This window comes from Psammomys obesus, unplaced genomic scaffold, assembly GCF_907164565.1.
Source record: "Psammomys obesus unplaced genomic scaffold, mPsaObe1.curated_primary_1811, whole genome shotgun sequence".
Taxonomy (NCBI): Eukaryota; Metazoa; Chordata; class Mammalia; order Rodentia; family Muridae; genus Psammomys; species Psammomys obesus.
Genome location: NW_026596091.1, coordinates 5,119,270 through 5,139,521, shown reverse-complemented (window position 1 = coordinate 5,139,521; position 20,252 = coordinate 5,119,270). Strand labels below are relative to the sequence as shown.

Sequence of the window (20,252 nt, the reverse complement as noted above, 5' to 3'; positions counted from 1 at the left end):
TATGTCTCTTGTATTGCTGAGCTCTCTGAGAATTTTAACATGAAGGGGTGTTGGATTTTGTCAAAGACTTTTCATTATCTAATGAGATAATCTTTTTTATTTTCAGTTTGTTTATATGGCAGATTATATTGACAAATTTTCGTATGTTGAATCGTCTTTATCCCTGGGATGAAGCCTACTTGATCATGATAGATGATGTTTTTTGATGTGTTCTTGGATTCAGTTTTTGAGTATTTTATTGAGTATGTTTGCATCTATGTTCATGAGGGAAATTGGTCTGTAATTGTCTTTCTTTGTTGAGTCTTTATGTGGTTTGGGTAACTATGTCCTCGTAAAATGAATTTTGCATTGTTCATTCTGTTTCTATTTTGTGGAATAATTTGAGGAATATTGGCTTTAGCTCTTCTTTGAAAGTGTGATAAAATTTTGCTCTAAATCCCTCTGGCCCTGGCTTTTTTTTTTTTTTTTTTTTTTTTTTTGGGGAAATTTTTTGGAATTTTTTTTTTTTTTTTTTTTTTAAATTTTTTTAAATTTTTTTCTAAAACCCTCTTGGCCCTTTTTTTTTTTTTTTTTTTTTTTTTTGCTTGGGGGACTTTTATTGACTGCTTCTATTTTCTAATCTTGATTTAACATTGGTAAGTTGAATCTATTGAGAAAATTATCCATTGATTTTATATTTTCCAATTTGGTGGAATACTGGTTTTTGAAGTATGACTTAATGATTCCTTGATTTCCTTGGTGTCTATTGTTTTTGTTTCTGATTTTGTTAATTTGAATACCATCTCTGTCTTTTAGTTAGTTTGGGTAAGGGTTTGTCTATCTTGTTGTTTTCTTAAAGAGCTAACTCTTGGTTTCTTTGATTCTTTGTAGTCTCTTTGTTTCTAGTTATTGATTTCAGCTCTCAGTTTATTTTCTGCTATCTATTCCTTTTGGGTACGTTTGCTTCTTTTTGTTCTAGAGCTTTCAGGTATACTATTAAATTACTAGTATGAGATTTTTTTTTTTTTTTTCCAAGACAGGGCTCCACTGTGTAGCCTTGGCTGTCCTGGACTTACTTTGTAGACCAGGCTGGCCTTGAATTCATAGCCATCTGCCTGTCTCTGCCTCCCGAGTGCTGGGATTACAGGCATGCACCACTGTGTCCAGCTCCAATTTCATTATATTAGCACTTAGTGCTATGAATTTTCCTCTTAGCACCACTTTCATTGTGTCTCATAAGTTGGGATATGTGTGCATTCATTTTTGTTGAATTGTAGAAAGTCTAATTTCTCTCTTTATTTTTACCTTGACCCAGTAATCCTTCAGTAGAGAATTGTTCAGTTTTGATGAGTTGCTATGTTTTCTGTTGTTGAAATTCAGCTTTAATTCATGGTGGTATGATAGATTGCAGAGCCTTATTTCAATTTTCTTAATTTGGAGATTTTCCTCTGTCTTTTAGTTAGTTTAGATAGGGTTTGTCTTTCCTGTTTATTTTCTCGAAGAATCAACTCTTTGTTTCATTGATTTGTTGCTTCTATTTTATTGGTTTAGCTTTTGGATTGATTATTTCCTGCTATCTATTCTTTTTGGGTGTATTTGCTTTTTTTGGTTTAGAGCTTTCATGGGTTCTGGTAAGTGGCTAGTATGTGATCTCTCCAGTATCTTTATGAAGGCATTTAGAATTATGACCTTTCCTCTTAAGCACTGCTTTCATTGTGTCCCATAAATTTGGGTATGTTATGCATTTATTTTCACTGAATTATAGGAAGTCTTTAATTTCTTTATTTATGCCTTGATCTTGTAGCCATTCAGTAGAGAGTTGTTCAGTTTCCATGATTACATGGACTTTCTTTCGTTGTTGAAATTCAGCTTTAATCTGTGATGCTCTGATAGGATACAAAGATTATTTCAATTTTCTTGTATCTGTTGAGACTTGCTTTCTGACCAAATATGTTGTCAATTTGGACAATGTTCTGGGAGGGGCTGAAAAGGAGGTGTATTCTTTTGTGTTTAGATGAAATGTTCTGTAGATATCTGTTAGGTCCTTTTGGCTCATAACATGTGTTAGCTCCAGTATTTCTCTGTTTAGTTTTAGTCTGGATGAACTATCATTAGTGAGAGTGGGATATTAAAGCCTCACACTGCCAATGAGTGAAGGTCAATATGTGATTTAAGCTACAGTAGTATTTCCTTTACAAACATTGGTGTCCTTGTGCTTGGGGCTTAGATGTTAAGAATAGAAATGCCATCTTGGTGGAGTTTTCCTTTGATGAATATGTAGCGTTCTTCCCTATCCCTTTTGATTACATTTGGTTTGAAATCTATTTTGTTGATATTAGAATGGCTTGTTTCTTAGGTCCAGTTGCTTGGAAAATCTTTTTTCAATCCTTCACTGTGAGGTAATCTCTATCTTTGATGCTGAGGAGTATTTCTTATATGCAGGAGAGGGCTAGATCTTGTTTTCACATTCATTCTCTTAGTTTCTTTTTATTTAGGAATTGAGTGCATTAATATTGAGAGGTATCAATAACCAATTGTTGTTAATTTCTGCTATTTTGTTGTTATTATTGGTGATGATAGCATATTTGTGTGTATGTTTCCCTTCTTTGGTTTTTGTTGGTATGAGATTATTTATTGTTTGTATTTTCATTGGTGTAATTAACCCCCTTGAGAGTTTTCCTTCTAGCACCTTCTGTAGGGCTATATTTGTGGATAGATATTGTTTGGATTTGGTTTTGTCGTGGAATATCTTGTTTTTTCCATCTCTGGTGATTGAAAATACTGCTGAATATAGTAGTCTGTGCTGGCATCTTTGGTCTCAGAGTCTGTTGGATATCTGTCCAGGCCCTTCTGGCTTTTAGAGTCTCCATTGAGAAGTTAGGTGTAATTCTAATAGGTTTGCCTTTATATGTTGCTTGGCCTTTTTCTTTTGCAGATTTTAATATTTTTTTCGGTGTGTTCAGGGTTTCGATTATTGTGTGATGAGGGGAGTTTTTTTTCTGGTTGAATCTATTTGGTGTTCTGTTAAATTCTTATTCTTGTATAGGCATGTCCTTCTTTAGGTTAGGAAAATTTTCTTCTATGATTTTGCCAAAACTTTTCTGGGCCTTTGAGCTGGGGTTTTTCTTCTAGTTCTATCATTCTTAGGTTTGTTTTTTCATAGTTTCCTATATTTCTTGTATGCTTTGTGTCAGGAATTAGTTAGATTTAATATAATGTTTTCTTTGACTGATGTATTTCTTCTATTGTAATTTCAATGCCTGAGTTTCTCTGTTCCATCCATTGCATTCTGTTGGTGATGCTTATATCTATAGTGCCTGGTTGTTTACCTAAATTTTCTTCCATAATTCCCTCAGTTTGTGATTGTTTATTGCTTTTATTTCCATTTTCAGGTCATGGACAGTTTTATTTGTTTCCTTCAATGGTTTGCAGCCCAGAGTTTTTTTTAATACCTACTTTATTTAAGGTTCTTAAACACCTCTACCACCCTTCCCAGGCCCTGAGCTTAGGAGATTAGTGGGGAAAAGGACTGTAGACCTCTTTTAACTACTTCCTGCTGATAGAAGTTGATGCGTTCTTTGGGGATTACCAAACTCAGTCATCAGGATAATAACAAAGCAGCAGCAGCAACATGTCTCAGCAGCAGCAGCAGCAGCAGCAGCAGCAGCAGCAGCAGCAGCAGCAGAACAATTTAGTAGAAGGGGCAAGACTTTGCCCAAATGGGCAGAAGTCCCCCAAAGTGGCAAAACTCTGCCAAACCACCACGAGAAGTTCTCTGGAGCATCTCCTCTCTTTGCGAAGACCAGTGAAGGATCTGAAACTTTGCAAAGCACAGCCATGTAACAGTGTTGTCTCGCTGTCTGTGACTTCTCTTTATCTCTTCTCAGAGTCCATACCAGCTCACAAAACCATGCCCCTCACACAAGGTAGTTTCCAGCTGACAAACATCATGCACTTTTTCACAGGGGCTGTTTTCTAGGGGCTATTTTCTGTGTATGGGAGGAGGAATATTTCCACACCTCACACTGGGAACCAAAACAAAAATGTGTTCACATGGCACGACTGAGTTTTCAAAGAATCCAGAAAATTCCACTTCTAGTTGTTTTTTTTACACCCCCTTGGCTTTTTTGAAGGGATTTATTCATTTCTTCCAATTTTTTGTTTGTTTTTTCTTTGATTTCTTTATGAGATTTATTCATTTCCTCTTTAAGAACTTCTATCATCTTTATAAAGTTGGTGTTAAGGTCATTTTCTTGAACGTCAGCTGTGTTGGAATTTTCAGGGCCTGCTGTAGCAGAATGGATAACCTCTGGTGGTGACATTCTGCCCTGGCTGTTTTCAATTGTATTCCTAAACTGCCACCTAGGCATCTGGGTTTGACATAATTACAGGTAAAGATGGTGAGTTCTGAGTTTGTCTTTGTTGGATGGGTGTTTGTTTGTTTGTTTGTTTTTGGTTCTGTTTGTTTGTTCTGATTCCTGTCTGCTATTCTGGCTGGAGTGGCCTGTGGTTGAATAAAAGGTGTTTGCCTGTGTTGGGGTCTGGAGTTCTGGCAGCCTGCTGGGGGTTCTAAGATACTGGGTGCTTTTGTGGCCTCTGGTGGAACAGGGGCTTCCATTGGAGGTGTGGGCCAGGATATAGTGGTGAGAAGAGGAGGTAGATTGGAAGGATGCTGGCGGAGTGTTGGTGGTCTGCAAGTGGGATCTTATCTGGGGACCTGTGTGCCAGGGTGTCATCTGGTGGAGGAGGGGGCTCTTAAGCATGTTTTAAATCTGGATCTCAAATAACATACATGACTGATTATCATAAAAGACAAAGATACAGATTTTTAATAATTCAAATATGTTAAAAATATACATTTTAGATGTATTGATTTTTTTAATATCATTCGTGTTTTATAATAGTTGCTAACTACTTAAATACCTATCCATTTTAAATGGGACTACTCTAAAAGTGTTAGTGTTAGCAGAAACTGTAAGAAACTTAACTACGGAAGGCAGCACACACTTCACAGACTCATATACAAATGCTAAAACATAATCGTTTTTCATGGTGAATTGAAAATGAGAAGTTAGAATTTTTTAATGAGTTAAAGCTGGTGCTTTTTGGATGTCACCATTATTAATATCTTACATATTAATATGCTTGAAGGATGCATTGAATAAAAAGCAAATCTTTAGCATGTCCACCGAAAATGTATCATGTGGCTACCCAGGGAGATACTTTAAGGAAAGCTTTTATACTGAGAGGAAATCACATCAGTAATGCTGTTGAGTCCCTCATCAACTACATGTTAGTGCAGTCAGATCACAATCTTTTGGTTTCTTTCAGGAAAAACAGAAACCAAGAAGTAAAAGAAGAGATTTGTCTGCTCCATAGCATCCGAGTACTCATAGAAAGCAGCATAATTTGGCGCTTTAGCACGTACTCATTAGTTTTGTGTAGTTGGGACCAGAAACGAACAAAAATCTTTCCAGATTCGGAGGTCTGCACCAAAACTTTTATTTCTCTGTAAAAGTAAGGAAATGGATATAAGTCATAATAATAATAGCGTGAATATTAAGACTGAATATTAAAGCCAGTACTTGGAATATATTTTGTTATATGGGACTTCTTCATGGCCTTGAGAATATAAAGAGATTAAAAACTCTTTAGCTAAGTCCAGTTTATCCTTTTACTTTGAGTAAAAGATACAGTGGAATTCAAGAGATGAAACGATTATACATTTATCAAAATTTTCTTTCTCTTTTTTCTATTTATTTATTTGCTTATCTTACATTCCCATTGCAATCCCACTCCTTCCTCTCCTCCCAGTCCCACCTTCCCATTCTCTTTTCTGGTACTCCTCACCCCACCTGGGGGTACCAGCCCACCCTGGAATATCAAGTCGCATCAGGACTAAGTGCCTCCCCTTTCCCTAAGGCAAGACAAGGCAGCCCTTCTAGGGAAATGGGATCCAGACAGAGACAGAGTCCAAGTCAGACACAACTTGCTCAAATTGTTAGGGGGTCCACTTGAGGACCAAGCAGCCCATAAATTTCATATGTATAAGGGGCCTAAGACCAGTCTATGAGTGCTCTTTGGTTATTGGTTTAGTCTCCCATATAAGCCCAGGTAAGTTGGCTATGTAGGTCTTTGTGTGATGTCCTTGACCCCTCCAGCTCCTCAATCCTTCCTCTAACTCTTCCACAAGACTCTCTGAGTTCTGCCTAATGTTTGGTGGTGGCTCTCTGCATCTGTTTCCATCAGCTGCTGGATGAAGCCTCTAAGAAGACAGTTATGTTAGGCTCCTATCACAAGCATAGCAGAGTATCACTAATAGTGTCAGGGGGGTGAATCTCAAGTTGGGCCATTGGTTGACCATTTCCTTCCATCTCTGTTCCATCTTTTATCCCTGCACATCTTGTAGGCAGGATATATTTGGGGTTGAGAGTTTTGTGGGTAGGTTGCTGTCTCTTCCCTCCACAGAGGATGTGTCCACTTTAGTCTCAGTAACCCCTACTGCTTTGAGTCACAGCTAGGGTCACCCCCACATCTTCCCAGCAGCCTCCCCATCACAGGTATCCACCTTGTTACAGAGATCCCAGCCCTCTCACCTATATCCCTGCTCTCCTTGCACCTGATTTTCCCTCTCTTCCCCTCTTTCTCCTTTTCTAACTCAGTTTCTTGTTTTTCAAAACATGGTTTCTCTGTTACCTGGCTGACCTTGAGCTTACAGACCAGTCTATCCTCAGCCTCCCAAGTCTTGTCATTAAAGGTGTACTCCACCATGCCCAACTCCATTTACTAAAATTTCATCTGCCTATTTGATTATATTTTATCACATTATCAAAATTTTTTGTTTATTTTAACAACATGCTATTTTTATTTCTCGAATCAATCAAAAGCTACTAGATAATTCGACCTCCAAGCATTAAGTATTCAAATTTATCTGTTTTTGTTCCTTCATTTCTTTCAGCACAGTGGAGAATTTACAGTCTGTCTCAGTGATGTCTTACTGACATGGAAATACTTCTTACATGAGAAACTGAACTTGCCCATTGAGAGTATGAAAGTGGTTGACCACTATGAAGACATTAAGAAAACATATGATGATTTCTTGAAGAATAGTAATATGCTAGATCTGATTGATGTTTATAAAAAATGTAGCATCTTGACCTCTACTTGTGAGAATAACATGATAACCTCTGTAAGTATTCTAAAAATAATTCTACTTTAATCAAATTAAAGTTTAGCTAAATTATTTTAAACTATAGAGTTATTAGTCTTAAAAATATGGTGGAAGGCAGATAATATAGTCTTTGTTTTCAGTAGTAAAGCACAGGTAGACACAAAAATATAAGTTGATATTTTTTAGAAATAATTTTGATGAGTTTTATTGGGCTTGTGATATTGTTCTTTTATATAAGAACATTTTTCTTAATGGATGAAAATTTGGCAAAGAAGTTCCAAATGCCAGATTTTTTTTTTTTTTTTTTTTACTAGCCCTTACATAGTTAATGTACAGAGCTAATTTCATGTAAGCACTGAGTTGTAGGAATTAAAAAAAAAAAAAAGCCTGAAATGTTGGGCACACTGTTTTCATCATGTGCTTTTCCATGCCCAGGGGAATGTGTTCTCTAACACATGTCCTCATTGAGTGAATGGAGCAGTCAAGGTTGCTTTCCAGGCTGTCTGTGTGGGAGACTGTACATGTTATCAGGTCTCTACAGAACCCCAAAAATCAAACCAAGATGCCAAGATGGCAGTTCATGGAGAAAACTCTGGAATTCTAACATCTTACTCTCTGATACTAGTGTTTTCTCCAAGGAAATCTCCACTAACAACAAAATTGTACAGAAAAATGCATGTCTGGGTTGATTTTTCAAAAGCATATTAAATGTAACCCAAATTAATTTATGCTATGTGTTTAAAGTTACATATCAAAATATCCTGAATAGTACTGATCTTCATGCTCTTGAATCCTCACAACAGTTGCTTTTTCTCTTGTCTGTTGTATTTTAACTAATGCAGAGATTATTGGGAATTAAGATAAACAAAGATGAGGTGGTTCTGGAAACATGGTAACTTGAACCTTTACTCCCTAGTTTATAATTCTTCTCTATCTGGGAGCTTACAAGGCTTTGGATTCTAGCTGGAATATCAAGGAGAGAGATTTGGGGCAGAGTTGGGTTTCACATAAAAAGAACTGCAAGTGTCTGGACCACCATCAGAGCCCTATGACCAGTAGAAACATTCGTGTCAGAACTTAGGCACAGGGATCTGTGGACCCTCCGGGCGAGATCAACAAATGTCATCTGTGGTCTGGCAGGGTTCTCTGTCTCTCTAGTCCAGAAGTAGTTGTACTGCTTCTTTGTTGGCATGGGAGAACATGAAGATTTCCTTGGCTTCAGCAGGTAACTGGCAGCCTTGTTGTTACTTTAAGGCTGCACAGAGAAGCACAGAGACCTTGACTTGTAGAAATACCATTTCAGAGTGAGTACCAAAGAGCTAATCAACAGAAACTACATCCCAGCCAGGGATCACCATCAGCCAGAGGGCGCTAAGTCAACTGGCAACACATTCCTAAGAAAGAGCTGTTGGAGGGAGAGTAACACCTCGGATACACAGAAATATCAAGTGCTTACAGAAATGCACGGATAACACGTAAGCACAAGACCTGCTAGATCTTACCTAACAAAGAAGACATGCTTGCTGGGGACGCCGTGTGATGACGTAGGGATGTTAGCACACGTGCTCCAACCGTCCCAGCTGCAAGAAGGGCACTGCGGCGCGCCTTTCTACCTTGAACTCCAGTTGGGAGAGCTCTATTTTTCCTGATGAGACCACGCTTAAGAAAACTCCCACAACGCAGGACTCGTGAGGAAGCTACTCTGAGCTGTAGCCAGAGGCCTGTAGGAGATGCCCTGAACCTTTGTGAACGGACTATGGAAGATGGACTCCTAACGTCTTCATACCTTTCCCAGGACATCCCCGTCCTTGCGACAGAGGTCAGCACCGCAGCTGCCTCTAGGAAAAAGAAGCCCAAGTGGTCCCATGAGCAGTTAAGGCTGTGCCGGGACCTCTCGGCTCCTGGGGAGGCTCCGTTCGTGTTAGCCTCATTGGTCAGACAGCTACCGCAGAAGCGACAGTCTCTCGCAGCAGTCGGGTGTCGAAGCTCACCGCTGCCGAAGGTTCTTCACAAAACCCGCGGGAGAAAGCGAGACCCCATGAAGATGGCAGCTGCCATGGAGCGGGTGAGGCAGTGGGAAAGTCACCTGCTCCAAAACCTTGAGGAAGCCACATGGCACCGCCTCACTGTTGAAACTGAGAATAAGAAACCAGTGACCCAGGTTAACACAGAAGACCAGCCAGAGGCCTCCCCCGAGGTCCACACAGGGCCTTTGTTTCTTTGGACACGTGGCCACTAAATATAAAGCTGGTATTACCCTTACGAATGTTTGTACCACCCACTTTATTAAAAAAGTTTGTTTTTTTATTGTAAAACTGTAAGCACTCTTACTTTCCACTCCCACCTTTGCCTCCTGTTTTACCCTACCCCTTCTTCAGGTGCAGGGGCATGTGTGCTGGCTTCTCTTAGAGAAGCTAGAGTGGAGTCCGTTCAGTCACGGGGGAACCTGAAAACTGGGCTGGAAAAACAGTATACACTAGATAAGGGCATATAAGGTCTAAGAAGTTCCAAGAGGCAGGTGAGAAGGTTTAATTTTAAGCTTGAGGTTGGATGGAAAGTATTTCTTCCAGTTTGTGTCAGAATTAGAAGCATTTTTTGGGAGGGTTACCAGCCTTCAGAAAAATCTGGAGAGCGGCTGCGGATGGTTAGATGTAGGCTGACAGCAGTGGTCACTGGGATAGAGCAGTCGTTCATCTTCCCCACTTCTAGGAGGGGAAGAAGTTATTGTGTCAGATGGCTCAGCATTTGTAACTTTATGAACTTCCTCTGTAAACGGACTATTCACTTGGCTCATTTTATTTTTCTTATAATTACTAATAGGTTATAAAAGTACCAGTTTTGGGAGGCAGAGGCAGGCGGATCTCTGTGGATTTGAGGCTAGCCTGGTCTACAAAGTAAGTATAGGACAGCCAAGACTAAACACAGAGAGATTCTGTCTTGAAAGACAAAAAGCAAAAAAATTTAAACAAAGGATAAATTAGCTAAATTTTTAAATAAAACATGAAAATATAAAAAAACCAAAAACATTATGTAATTATATAAAGGCAAATACTTATAAGTAATTCCTAATTTTTGTGAAAATAAGCTGTTTTTGTGACAACTTGGAGAAAAATATGTGGAAAGATTTCCCAGTACAGCAGGCTTGATGTAAAAAAATTAGTATCCTAGTAAACAGTAAATTTAGAGGACTTGACATGAAAATTCTAGGAGTTTCCCCAGAAGAGAAAATACCTGAGGGTATAATTAAATAATATAGTTGTCATAATAAATAGTATTGTTAGCTAAAGAGAAATTGTGGTCTTCTGATGATTAGGGTTTAAGTTACAGGTATAGTGATGAAAAGATACATAAACAGACATGACATAAAATTCCTGGATTCTTAAATTTAATAAAATATCTTATTTATTAATTATAATTTAGATATGTTTATATTTAACAAAAGATGAAATAAAATGTTCCTTCCCAACTGTGGTAATTGTTTATCATTCAGTTTAAAAGAATTTGTGAAAATATGCAAAAGTACGTAGAAGAAAATGTTGTGCTTATTTATAACTGTTCACAAACATCGAGCAATCCTTTGCCCTGGAACGTCCGTGACACTTAATGTGCAGAGTTTCATGTAGTATAGTATTCTGTTTCCTGTACTTTTATTATACTGTATATCGCCTGCAGATTCAAATACGGGATTTTCTGTCTGGCTCAGAGCTTTCGGTAAATGATGAAATTAATCCTCATATACCAGCATCACCAGTGAAATGCACCCAGAACGATGAACAGGTACTGATAACATTGCGAGTCGATTAAAGCAGGATGTGACCCTGCGGTCACACGTGGCGGTGTGGTGGGGTTTATCACTGTCTTATCTTTCATTTTTCCAAGTTGTTGAGCTGTTTAAATAAAGTGGCATTTTCAAAGGATAATGCTTTGGGATTGACAAAAGTATAATTCTAATCCATGTCCTCATGGTTTGGGCCACGGTAACCAATCGGCACTGAACAAACAGGCATAATTCAAGTGCCAGAGACATGGTTAAGTTTTAGGTTGTCAGGTTTGTTTGTTTGTTTGAAACTTTCTATTAAGTAAAGCTGACCTCTGTTGTTTCAGATGATTGATTCTTGAGATGATTGTTACATAACTGATAGTGTTCTTTGGCAGTATATATTGTTCACAACTACTCAAAATTAGCCCCAGGTACAGGCTTCATAATGAGGTTTATCTTTCATGAATATTATGCTAGGTACCTATTCCTCAACTAACCATGAACTATGTTTATGAAAGTTCTATGCTTAGTAGAATCACCATTGATTAGAGTTTTAAGAATGTTGGCAAAGTCAGTAAAACTTTATTGAAGTATTTTGAAATCCTGCTTTCATGGCCATCTACTCTAATAAAGTTAACACTCTTGGTGACTCCCTCTCTCTGTTTTTCGGGAAACATCGGGTAGATTCTTCTGAAAGCCTTGTGTCAAGCAGATTGCATCTTAAAGACCAGACTTTGTCATTTCTTCCAACTACATGCTTGCTTGTTTCCTAGATTTAATGATGCACTTTATTTTTTCTATGTTTCCTTTTTTTCTCCCTTGTCTTATTTAAAGGTTACCAAATCCTGTGCCATATGTATGCCTGAAATTCCTCAGCATGCATTTCCTGAAAGTAAAGGATAAGCACAATGTCTGATCTCTCCATGTGTTCTTAAAATAGTTATGTGTCTCTGTTGACTGTTTTAATCTCTAAGGATTTCCTAATTTTCTTTCTCTTCCTTTGTTGTTCTTTAACTTGTTCCTCTATTGGTTGTATCCCTAATAAAGCTGTAATTTAAGGTTTAGTGTTAATATTTTCTAAAAAGATACACCAGACTGATAAGGAATATTTCCTGTTTGTATCATATTCAAAAACAGAAATTCAGGTTATCCTGAACTGGCAGATCTCTCTAATATATATAATTTGGTTTCCCCTTTGCAGTCATCCCCAAAGACCTCTGGCACCCCGTTAACGGTCCTGTTTCCCAGCAATGTTATACCTAATGGATTTTTTAAATGCATGCAGTGATGATCCTTGCCTGAGTCAACTGTTTTTCAGCATTTGTAGAACCCTGAGTTTTTAATTTGTAATGTCTTAATTACCTCCAGTCACCCAAAGCTTTCTCTTGTCTAATGCGGTAAATACAGTTGTCTAAAATTGTGACTGTCATTGCCTAAACCTCTTTACCAACCTAGGAGCTGATGTGATAGAGCTACAGAAGATGTAATTTAGATAAATTTTCAATTTGTCTTTGTTTCTTCAGTGCTCTAAAAGTTGCTATACTTTTAACGCTAAAATTGAAGGTGCGCCATTAGGGTAGGTCCAGTGTCTTTTTTTCATGTGTCCTATGATATTTTTTGAGTATTTTCTCGCTTCTGGTATATGTGTCTGTGTGTGTGTGTGTGTAAACCCAGTCCTACCATGAATGTTTCCTGTCCAGAATACAAGTTTGTTTGTTTGTTTTTTTTTGGGGGGGTGATTTTATAACTTTTCTCTTGAGTATATTCCTGTATATCAAATGAAAACAGAGTATTGTCTTACAGATCTTGTCTATGATATTTCTTTTAAAAGCTGTGTATTTGTATCTCTCACTCTGTGTGTGTGTGTTTGTGTGTGTGTGTGTGCGCGCGCGCACGTGCGCTCTACATGCTTGTGGATGTCAGAGGACAGCTTGTAGGAGTTGGCTCCCATTTACCACCATGTGTGATCTGGAGATCAAACTTAGGATGTCATGTTTGATAGCAAGCAAGTACCTACCTCTGTAGCCCAGTGTGTCTGTTCTCTCTTAAGTACTCTGTAAGGAAGACACAGTAATTGTTGTTATGCTGTTTCAAGAAAGAGGAATGGCTTGTATATGAAAAGATGAGAACTCTTATTATTTTGACTTAAAGATATAAATCAGTCTCCTGAAAGGCTAGCTAAGGGGTTACAGTATTCAGGAAGTGATGGGGTTTCACTGTACCCATATAGTTTCTGTTTTTTTTAGAACGAATATTATTTTTATTATCAGTCCTATAACTCCAGTATAGAAAATCAAAAGAATATCTCCTCCAAAGCAAGCACATTTATTATTTGACAGCCTGCTGTTAAACTGGCAGTGTTTGCAGTTTTTTTAATTAAATTTTTATTTTTTACATTAATTACAGTTTATTCACTTTGCATTCCAGCTGTAGCTCCCTCCCTCATCCCCTCTCAATCTTACCCTCCCTCCCTCATCTCCTCTCATTCCCCTCCTCAAGTCCACCTATAGGGGAGGTCTTCCTCCCCTTCCATCTGACCCTAGCTTATCAGGTCTCATCAGGACTGGCTGCAATGTCCTCCTCTGTATCCTGGCAAGGCTGCTCCTCCCTCAGGGGTAAGGGGTGGTCAAAGAGCCAGCCACTGAGTTCATATCAGAGACAGTTTTGATACACTGCTTTGATACACTGCTAGGTAGAGTCTTTCAGAGGCCCTCAGAGGTAGGCTCCTGTCCTGTTACTTGTTTTCTCCGTCTTCCAATGTCCTTCTCCTTTGTCTTTCTAAGTGAGGATTGATCCTCTTACCCTGGGTCCTCCTCCTTGTTTAGCTTCTTTAGGTGTACAGATTTTAGTATGTTTATCCTGTATTATATATCTAGTATCCACTTATAAGTGAGTCTATACCATGTATGTCTTTCTGCTTCTGGGATACCTCAGTCAGGATGATCTTTTCTAGTTCCCACCATTTGCCTGCAAATTTCATGATTTCCTTCCATTTGCTGAGTAGTCTTCCATTGTGTGAGATGTACCACCTGAGGTGTGGCCAAAGGGTGGGAACTGCGCTTCACCTGTGCCTGGCCTGGGTTTGAGATCCAGACTCGATCCCAAACACAAAACCAAACCACACCACACCAAACCACAAACACAACTCACTTCATTGTATAAATGGTAGCTTCTTTCTTAAGTTATATTTTCTTTTTCTGTTTTGTTCTAAGCTGAACTATATTTCACTTCTTAAATATACTTCCTATAATCATGAAATTTCATGAAGAACATAGGCAATCATTAACTGCATGCTACTTTTATCCTCCCTTTTGTGTGAAAAGGTTAGAAAGCTTCTGTAAAGTCTGATGAAGGCTTCATTTAATTCTCTGAACAGCTGAGTGAGGGCCAACTGTTCCACACTAAGCTTCCCAATTGTCAGACTGACAATGGGGATAGGGACTGTCTCTGACATGAACTGATTGGCCTGCTCTTTGATCACCTCCCCCTGAGGGGGGAGCAGCCTTACCAGTCCACAGGAGAAGACAATGCAGCCACTCCTGATGAGACCTGATAGACTAGGATCAAAGGGAAAGGGAAGACCTCCCTTTTCAGTGGACTGGGAGAAGGACACAGGTGGGGAAGAGGGAGAGTAGGATTGGGAAGGGAGGAGAGAGGGAGGTACAGGGGAGATACAAAGTGAATAAACTAATTTATATATATATATATATATATATATATATATATATATACATGAAGAGTAAAAAAAGAAAAAAGAAAAGAAAATGGCAGTCTGAAGATGACAGTACGGAGAAAGACCCACTGTGCTTGGGAGGAGCACCGTCTCACCGTCTCTGACACATTACCAAAGCCAGTTTTAGGGATCAGGCCCAATCAGGTGTCTGCTTTCAATGAAGTTCTATGTTGATGGGGGAAGAAGGAAGAAAACATAAAAAAAGTTCTGTGAGGAACTTGTGCCAAGTGAGAGTCAAGAGACAGTGTTAGTACTAGCCAGAAGTCTGCACATCAGTCTGGCTTTGGAAACATTCTGTTAGGAACACATCCTCCCTCTGCCACAACAGTGAAGTGTGTTCTGTGTGCTTGCATATAGCTTAAAACAAAACTCTCCCTCTCTTCCTCTGTCACACATACACGAACACGTGCAAGCACATGCTCGCATACCCCAGTAAAAACAGGATGCTTTTTATAAAACTTGATATGAAAAATACCTTTATATACACTACAGCCACCAAAAGTAGAGTTATCAGAAGAGTACACATTTGACTTGGCATCTTCAGAACCTGCAGCTGAGCATGCCGGCTCTGATTTGGCATGTCTTGTTTTGCAGAGCTGTTCCCATCCTTGCTGACATCAGCTCCCTCCTTTTCTCTTTGAGTACCTTGTATCCTTTCTAGGGGCTTTTTTAGGTGTGTGCTTGACTCACAAGGTGCTTTTAAAACCAGTATACTTAAAATTCTAGAGTGACTTTTGGGGATGCAGTCTTGCAAAACTATATTCTGATTAACAAATTTATTTGCTAATAGAACATCAAAAGTCATTATGTGGAAGAGTAAGATGGATGAATTTAAGAAAGACTCTTTATTTTCTTATTTTATCTTATCTTATTTTTTTTTCTGGAAAAGTGTTAAAACTATTGCTTTAAAAAGTCTGAGATAAAAAAAGTAGAATATACAGAAAGGTTCTCTCGGCAGGTTGTCAAGCCAATAAAAAGTTCTGTCAGCCTATTAGTTCTAGTCTGCTGTTTTGTCATTCTACACAAGCATTTATGTGTTAGTGAGGAAAGTTATCAGCAAAGAAAGCAAGTAAATTTTTTTTTTGTTTAAAAATTCTGACTTCATAAGATTCCATGTACTCTGCCCAACAGTTGGCCATAAGTCTCAGCATCTGCTTTGATAGTCTGCAGGGCAGAGCCTTTCAGAGGCCCTCTGTGGCAGGCTCCTAACCTGTTTCCTGTTTTCTTCTTCTTCTGATGTCCATCCTCTTTGCCTTTTGGGATGGGGATTGAGCATTTTAGCCAGAGTCCTCCCTCTTGATTAGTTTCTGTAGGTGTACAGATTTTAGTAGGTTTATCCTATATTATATGTCTATATGAGTGAGTATATACCGTGTGTGTCTTTCTGTTTCTGGGACACCTCACTCAGGATGATCCTTTCCACTTCCCACCATTTACCTGCATTCATGATTTTCTTGTTTTTCATTGCTGAGTAATATTCCATTGTGTAGAAGTACCACAATTTCTGTATCCATTCTTCAGTTGAGGGGCATCTGGGTTGTTTCCAGGTTCTGGCTATTACAAATAAAGCTGCTACAAACATGAAGTGGGAAATAGTAAGATCTGGAGAGGACAGGAGCTCCACAAGGAGAACAACAGAACCAGAAAATTTGAATACAGGGGTCTTTCCAGAGACTCATACTCCAACCAAGTACCATGCATGGAGATAACCTAGAACCCCTGCACAGATGTAGCCCATTGCAGTTCAGTGTCTAAGTGGGTTCCACAGTAATGGGAACAGGGACTGCCTCTGACATAAACTGATTGGCTGCTCTTTGATTACCTCCCCTGAGGGGGGAGCAGTCTTACCAGGCACAGAAGATGACAAGGCAGCCACTCCTGATGAGATCTGATAGACTAGGATCAGAAGGAAGGAGAGGAAGACCTCCCCTATCAGTGGACTTGGGGAGGGGCATGTGTGGAAAAGGAGGAGGGAAGGTGGGATTAAGAGGGTAGGAGGGAGGGGTTTATGGGGGGGATACAAAGTGAATAAAGTATAATTAATAAAAATTAAAAGAAAAAAAGAAAAAAACTCTGACTTCAAATTAAGGTTGCGTATTTGTATCTCAGCAAGGATTATAGTAGAATAAAATAAGAGTGAAGCAGTCAAGAAATTAATAGAAGATGCCCAGCTCCCAGAAACTGCGAGTAATATGGACAGAATTGATGGTTTAAGCAAACTGAACAATACGCTCACCTTTTGGTGTCTTGCCTAAGCTTTAGTCTTGTGGAATTTTTCAATTTAGGGTCTTGCTTCTGGTTGTCATGACTGTGTTTGTGGACTGCTTTCCCAAGGAGCCTTGTAAAAACTCACTTGCACATACAAGGACACAGAAACCATAACTGCCATTTTATCTGACCATAATGAGAGGGATGAAGGTCCCGCTGCAGTCAGAGCTTTAAGAAGCTTTCCATGTGAGGACACCAAGATACTTTTCCCAGTATGTGCCCAGCAGAATAGATCAGAGAAATGAAACTTGTAAGCCTTAAAGAGCAAGTTGTAGATGTGGAAGCTTGAAGTTTGGCTGTGTGTGTGTGTGTGTGCGCGCACACACACACACACACACACACACACACACGATCAAACTATATTATGTGCAAAATAGACACATAATTTACTTCGATCAAATCTATCTTCTATCCCTTCTCTAATTCCTCCTAGCCCCCATTTCTACTTTATATGTATATATATATATATATATATATATATATATATATATATATATATAATATACACAATACACACACACATATATGCATATATATGTATATATATATATATATATATATAAATCTACCGAGTCTACATAGTGCTGCCTGTATGAACATGGGTGTAAGACCATCTGAGCATGGGTAGCCTTTTAGGAGTTGCATCCCTGAAGACAACTTACCCTCTCTTCCCAAGCAGCCATTAGTTGCTAGTAGTTTCTCAGCCAGAGAGTGCCTTACACTTATGGCTTATACTCTTGATGGGGTGGCTCATTTCAGTCAAGCAGGCAGGTGAGGGAAGAGGGGCCCAGCTAGCCAGGTCAGTTGAGCCAATCCTGACGTGAACATGTATTATACTCAGGTGTCCCTTACCTCCATTTTGGGGTTTATCTTTGGGCTTTGTATTCTTACATTTTCTGAATCTGTTCTTTTTGTTGTTTGTTTTTGAAAAGGGTCTAGTAATCCTGGTTAACTTTGAAAGATATATAAGCCAGGCTTGCCTCATTTTTAGAGATCTGCTTGATTCAGTCTCCTGAATGCTGAGATTAAAGGCAGGTGCTACTGCCTGGCCCTAGTTTTGTTAATATTTTATCTAAAGTCTATAATTTCAGCAACCTTTACTTTCCTGTATAGTATTTTGTTTAATTTTTGTTTTTGTGAGGCAGGGTTTCACATACTAGCTCAGGCTGTCCAGGAATTTATTATATAATTCAACCTGCCTTGCAATGTCTAGTAATCTTCCTGTCTCAGCCTCCCACATGCTGGGAATTATAGACTTGAGCCACCGAGTGAAGGGGGCACTGATTAAATTTTTTTTAATTAATCATGACTGCTCCAGTCCAATAATTATTTTACATTTGCACATTTTAATAATCCAAAGGTGTGTTGTCTTTAAAATTTCTTTTAAATTGTAGGTTAACATCTAGGTTGTTTCCAGTTTCTGGCTATTAATGAATAAAGCTGCTATGAAGGTGGTTGAGCGAAGTCCTTGCTGTATGGTGGTACATCTTTTGGGTGTATGTCTAGGAGTGGTATAGCTGGGTCTAGAGGTATGGCTATTCCCAGTTTTCTCAGAAAGTGCCAGATTGATTTCCAAAGTGGTTATACAAGTTTTCACTCCCACTAGCAGTGGAGGAGTGTTCCCCTTCCTCCACATCTTTGCCAGCATGTGTTGTCATTTGAGTTGTTGATCTTAGCCATGTCCCTCAACTGAAGAATGGTAAAGAAACTGTGGTACATTTACACAATGGAATACACAAGTTAACCATTAAAAACAATGAAATCATGAAATTTGCAGACAAATGGTTGGAACTAGAAAAGATCATCCTGATTGAGGTAACACAGACCCAGAAAGACACATATGGCATATACTCACTTATAAGCAGATTTTAGTCATATAATACAGGATAGACATACTACGATGCACAGACCCCAAGAAGATAAGTCTGATGGCCATCTTAGGCATCATGTCGGCCCACTAATTAGTAGGTGATGTCTCTGATACGGACTATGCTGCCGGCTTTTTGATCACTTTTCGCTGATGGAATTTTCCTACCAGGCTATAGGGGAATAAGACAAACTCATTCCTCATGTGAATAGATGAGCTGGAGTGTCTGGGAAGGGGGCTCCTCTCTTCTGAGGAATAGGGGAGAGGAAATGCGGGAGGGAAGGTAGGACTGGGAGAAGAAGAGGGAAGGGCGTATGACCGAGAATCAAATTTTCTTTTGTGATTCAAAAAATTTTAATGTGGTTAGGCAGAACCAACACAAATTAGTAAAAATAAACTTTGTTTATTCCCTGACAATTTTATATATGCTCTTTGAATTAGTGTCCTATTGCTGTGAAGAAATACTATGACAGTGGTGACTTATAGAAGAAAGTGTTTAGTGGGGACTTTTAGTTTTAGTGGGGACCTTTTTTAGTGCCAGAGGACGAATCCCATTACCGTCATGACAAGGAGTATGGACATAGGCAGGCATGGTGCTGGAGTAGTGGCTGAGAGCTTATATGTTTAGGAGGCAGAGAGAGCTAACTGGCAATGGTGTGGGCTTTTGAAACATCAAAGCCCACCCTCCAGTGACACACCTCCAACAAGGCCACATGTCCTAATCCTTTTAAAATGTTTCCACCAACTGGGGTTCAAATATTCTAATGTATAAGCTGGGAGTGGAGTTGGGGTAGGATTATCATTCTAACCACTAATACATTCAATAATATTCATTTCTACTCTTCTGTCTTAACCTCCAACTCTATCTAGAATCTTCCCTCTCCTCTGTATATCCTTCTAATTTCATGCATTTAAAAAAAAATAGCCTAGTAGACATTCATAGTTATTTACCAGGGAATATACTTCTGAAGGGAAATCGCTTGTCTGACCTTAGCAGCCATTAACTGTCAATAATTCCTCAGGTAGGTGTGGAAATCTTATGTGTCTCACCTTCATGCATCTTGAAATGTACCATGCAGGTTTTGTGGAGATAACTATAGCTCCTTTCTCCTTCTGGGATATTTCACTCAGGATGATCTTTTCTAGGTCCCACCATTTGCCTGCAAATTTCATGATTTCCTCCTTTTTGATTGCTGAGTAGTATTCCATTGTGTAAAAATACCACAATTTCTGTATCCATTCCTCCGTTGATGGACATCTGGGTTGTTTCCAGGTTCTGGCTATTACAAATAAAGCAGCTATAAACATGATTGAGCAAATATCTCTTTTGTGTACTTGAGCAAACTTTGGGTATATACCTAGCAGTGGTATAGCTGGGTCTTGAGGAAGCACTATTCCTAATTGTCTTAGAAAGCGCCAGATAGATTTCCAGAGTGGTTGTATCAGTTTACATTCCCACCAGCAGTGGAGGAGG

At 38.9% G+C, this 20,252-nt stretch overlaps 1 protein-coding gene across 6 annotated transcripts in view; it reads left to right on the top strand.

Moving 5' to 3' along the window:
- The window catches only part of Parpbp (PARP1 binding protein), a 54,897-nt gene that overhangs the window by 7,628 nt on the left and 27,017 nt on the right, over positions 1–20,252 (top strand). For 5 of the 6 annotated variants that reach the window (XM_055627943.1, XM_055627945.1, XM_055627944.1 and 2 more), the window contains 2 exons: positions 6,938–7,168; positions 10,823–10,927. In XM_055627943.1, the coding sequence (XP_055483918.1) occupies positions 6,938–7,168; positions 10,823–10,927 (336 nt within the window). Of the gene's footprint in view, positions 1–6,937; positions 7,169–8,372; positions 8,784–10,822; positions 10,928–20,252 lie in introns of those variants that run through there. The other variant, XM_055627947.1, reaches the window with a different exon arrangement.